Genomic DNA, 2,764 nt, shown 5'->3' with positions numbered 1-2,764 from the left:
CCTTGCCTGAAGTAAAGCCCAAGTTGAAGTTGGATAATATGAATTTATAGTGTACTTGGTCAGCATGTCTTCCTTTGGTTTTTCAGTACCTTGGGAGTATCAGTGGGGATGGATGGCCAGAGTAATCCAGGATTGGTGTTTAGCAGTGGAGGAGTGGCAGTAGAACCAAAGAGGTGAGAGATTCAAGAGCAGATGATGCTATCATGTGGAATTGATTATGATAAGTAATTAATTACATAAGAAAATGCTCAGAAGAAGAGGGATTTGGAGCTCTTCATGAGTGTGAAAAATAAGTTTAGGAGTGGTAAGGCACAGGGAGAGATGGAATGATAGGAGGCTTTGGTCAGAGTGAGGAATGTCTGAGTTTTGGTGTAAGGAATTAGGACCATGATGGGTACTGGTAAGATCTGGTGTTTAACCATGCTTAGGTGTAGCTAGAATGGAGTAAACGAGTAGCTATTCAGGAAATGTAGGCACTAAGAGGTTAGGAATTTTGAGAGAGCATCCAAATGGATATTGCAGTGCCCCAGCTTAAAGGCAGGAATGGGGGTCAGAAGAGCCAGGCACTGAACTCCTTGAGAAGTTGTATAGCATAGCCACTGTGATTTGAAAAGGGGGTAGGTAGAACATATTAATGCAAGGCATTTCAGAAGAGGAGAGGCTACTTTAGTGATGGTAGCAATGAGAAAGTCTAAAAGCATCAGTGGGAAGCATGGAATATTCCAGTGCCCTCTCAAGGAACAGTGGGTTAGAACAGCCAATGCTGGAGAGTGTGGTGAAGGATACATTATCTCCTGGAGGGAGGTAGATTTCAGAGCCATTGGATGGAAGGAGTATGAGAAGAGGGATGAAAATGAAGCGAAGTTTATTCTCTGTGGAACAGAAAGCCTGTGGGAAGGAGGAAGAAGGAGATTGGGACATGGGCAGGGTAGGTTAGAGGAGGTTGGGCATCTTGAATATGTAATACCAGGATTAGGAAGAGTAACATGGTGGGAACTGGTTAGCCATGGTAGTCATGGTGGGTGGCAGATGAATTATACTGTCACAGGTTTGGAAGTGTTTTATTGCTAGACAAGATTGAGGGCCACAGGGACTTGGTGGCTTACCCCCAGTCTTCCAGGCTGGCGGGGCAGGAAGATAGAGTTGGCCGATTCCTCCCTGCTCTTCTCTCCCCAAAACCAATGATTTGTGTGGCTTCCTTCAGGGAGCCTTTTGCTACTGTCCTTCCATTTTAGCAGCAGCTGCCTTTTGTGTTGTGGTATGGCATGGAGAGCCATGTCCTACAGCCTTGCCAGTGGTCACTTGGGTTCTTGTCTCGCCTTTGGCATTTTTTAAAAATCTAAGAAAAGGTTAATTCTGCACAAATGGCTTCAACTTGCCTTGGGACACACCTACTCCTCCACCTTCACCCCCACCCTACTGTCACTGGCTGTGTGACCACGAGTATGTTACTTATCCTCTCAGTAAGTGCATGGAAGAAGCCCTTTCTGGGAAAGGGTGGGCCTGCTTAGACAGAGGGGTTTCCTCATCCCTTAGTCCACTTTTGATCCTTTTAGTAAGAATGTCAGATCTGCTCTTTGGTTATTGAACAAAATCCTCATAGTGTTGTAGACCATTTAGCTTTTGTTTCTGCATTTGTTAATATTTCAATACTAATTCACTCTACAAAATCTCCTTTCTTACAGTGCTCCCTTGTGTGCCATAAATCATGTTTGGAAACATTAACCATCCAATGTGGGCATCAAAGACTTCATGGCAAATTACATCTATTTGGTCAAGAATTTGCTCTGGCTGCAAAAAATGCCCCTGATGGCATCCCCTTCATCATTAAAAAGTGTATATCAGAAATTGAAAAGAGAGCCTTGCATGTGAAGGTATGTTTTAATTTTGGTTACTTAAAATTTTAAACCATAACAGATATTTTTTAGTAAGCATTGAAAAGATGTTGTTAAGAGAAAAACTGTCTTTCAAATATTATGTAACCAATATCCAGGTTTCTAAGAAATATTATCTTATGTGGGTTTAAATCACTTAATGTTTCCTGAAATGTCAGTTTGAAATATTTATTTTTCTGGTGAAATCATCATATTGAAGTTTTTGTACAAAAGGAAATTTATTTTGCTTGCCTTTTCCTGTCTTTTAAGGGCATCTATCGGTTCAGTGGTGTTAAAGTAAGAGTTGAAAAACTCCGCCAGTCCTTTGAAAATGGAAAAGATTTAGTAGAATTGTCAGAACTTTGTGAACATGATATCAGCAATGTTCTTAAATTGTATCTTCGGGAGGTAAGGACTCTACACTTGAAATTTGCTTTAAATTGAAGCAAGAATCTCTGACTGTCTTTGTTATGGGGGAAATTATTCTTTAATCATTCCTTACAATAACTATTTAGCACTAGAATCGCTTTGTACTGGTACAGTATATTGTCTGTATTATACTAAGTACCTTTCAGTACTTGAAAGTCACCAGCTCAACTCAATTCCAATTAAATGAATAACAGGGAATTTTAAGAACTTCCAGCAACTAGGAGCAAACGACGTCAGATTTCCTTGCAAACTTGAAAAAGACCCCAGAGGACGTGGAATCAGATTCTGCCTCTGCTTCTTTGGCTGGAATCATGGCCAAGTCATTTTACTTTTATAAGCTTCAGTTTCCTACTTAGCAAAATGAGGGACTTGGACTAAATAATTCATAAGTTTCCTAATGCTTAAATGCAGTGGTTAGGGGGCCTGGGCCTGCTGTCAGGAAGATCTCATTTGAATCTGGT

The 2,764-nt window shown here is 40.8% G+C and overlaps 1 protein-coding gene across 3 annotated transcripts in view; it reads left to right on the top strand.

The window, feature by feature from the left end:
• The window catches only part of LOC138167800 (rho GTPase-activating protein 29-like), a 35,578-nt gene extending 33,245 nt beyond the window's left edge, over positions 1–2,333 (top strand). For all 3 annotated transcript variants that reach the window (XM_069096761.1, XM_069096763.1, XM_069096762.1), the window contains 2 exons: positions 1,686–1,874; positions 2,145–2,333. In XM_069096761.1, the coding sequence (XP_068952862.1) occupies positions 1,686–1,874; positions 2,145–2,318 (363 nt within the window). In that variant the 3' untranslated portion in view covers positions 2,319–2,333. The remainder of the gene's footprint in view (positions 1–1,685; positions 1,875–2,144) is intronic.
• The last annotated feature ends 431 nt before the right edge of the window (positions 2,334–2,764 follow it).

Source organism: Petaurus breviceps, unplaced genomic scaffold, assembly GCF_028583685.1.
Source record: "Petaurus breviceps papuanus isolate PSGF00001 unplaced genomic scaffold, PetGlider_PUasm1.0 310, whole genome shotgun sequence".
Lineage (NCBI taxonomy): Eukaryota > Metazoa > Chordata > Mammalia > Diprotodontia > Petauridae > Petaurus > Petaurus breviceps.
Note: the sequence above shows the minus strand (reverse complement) of the source record. Positions and strands in the feature narration are given on the sequence as shown.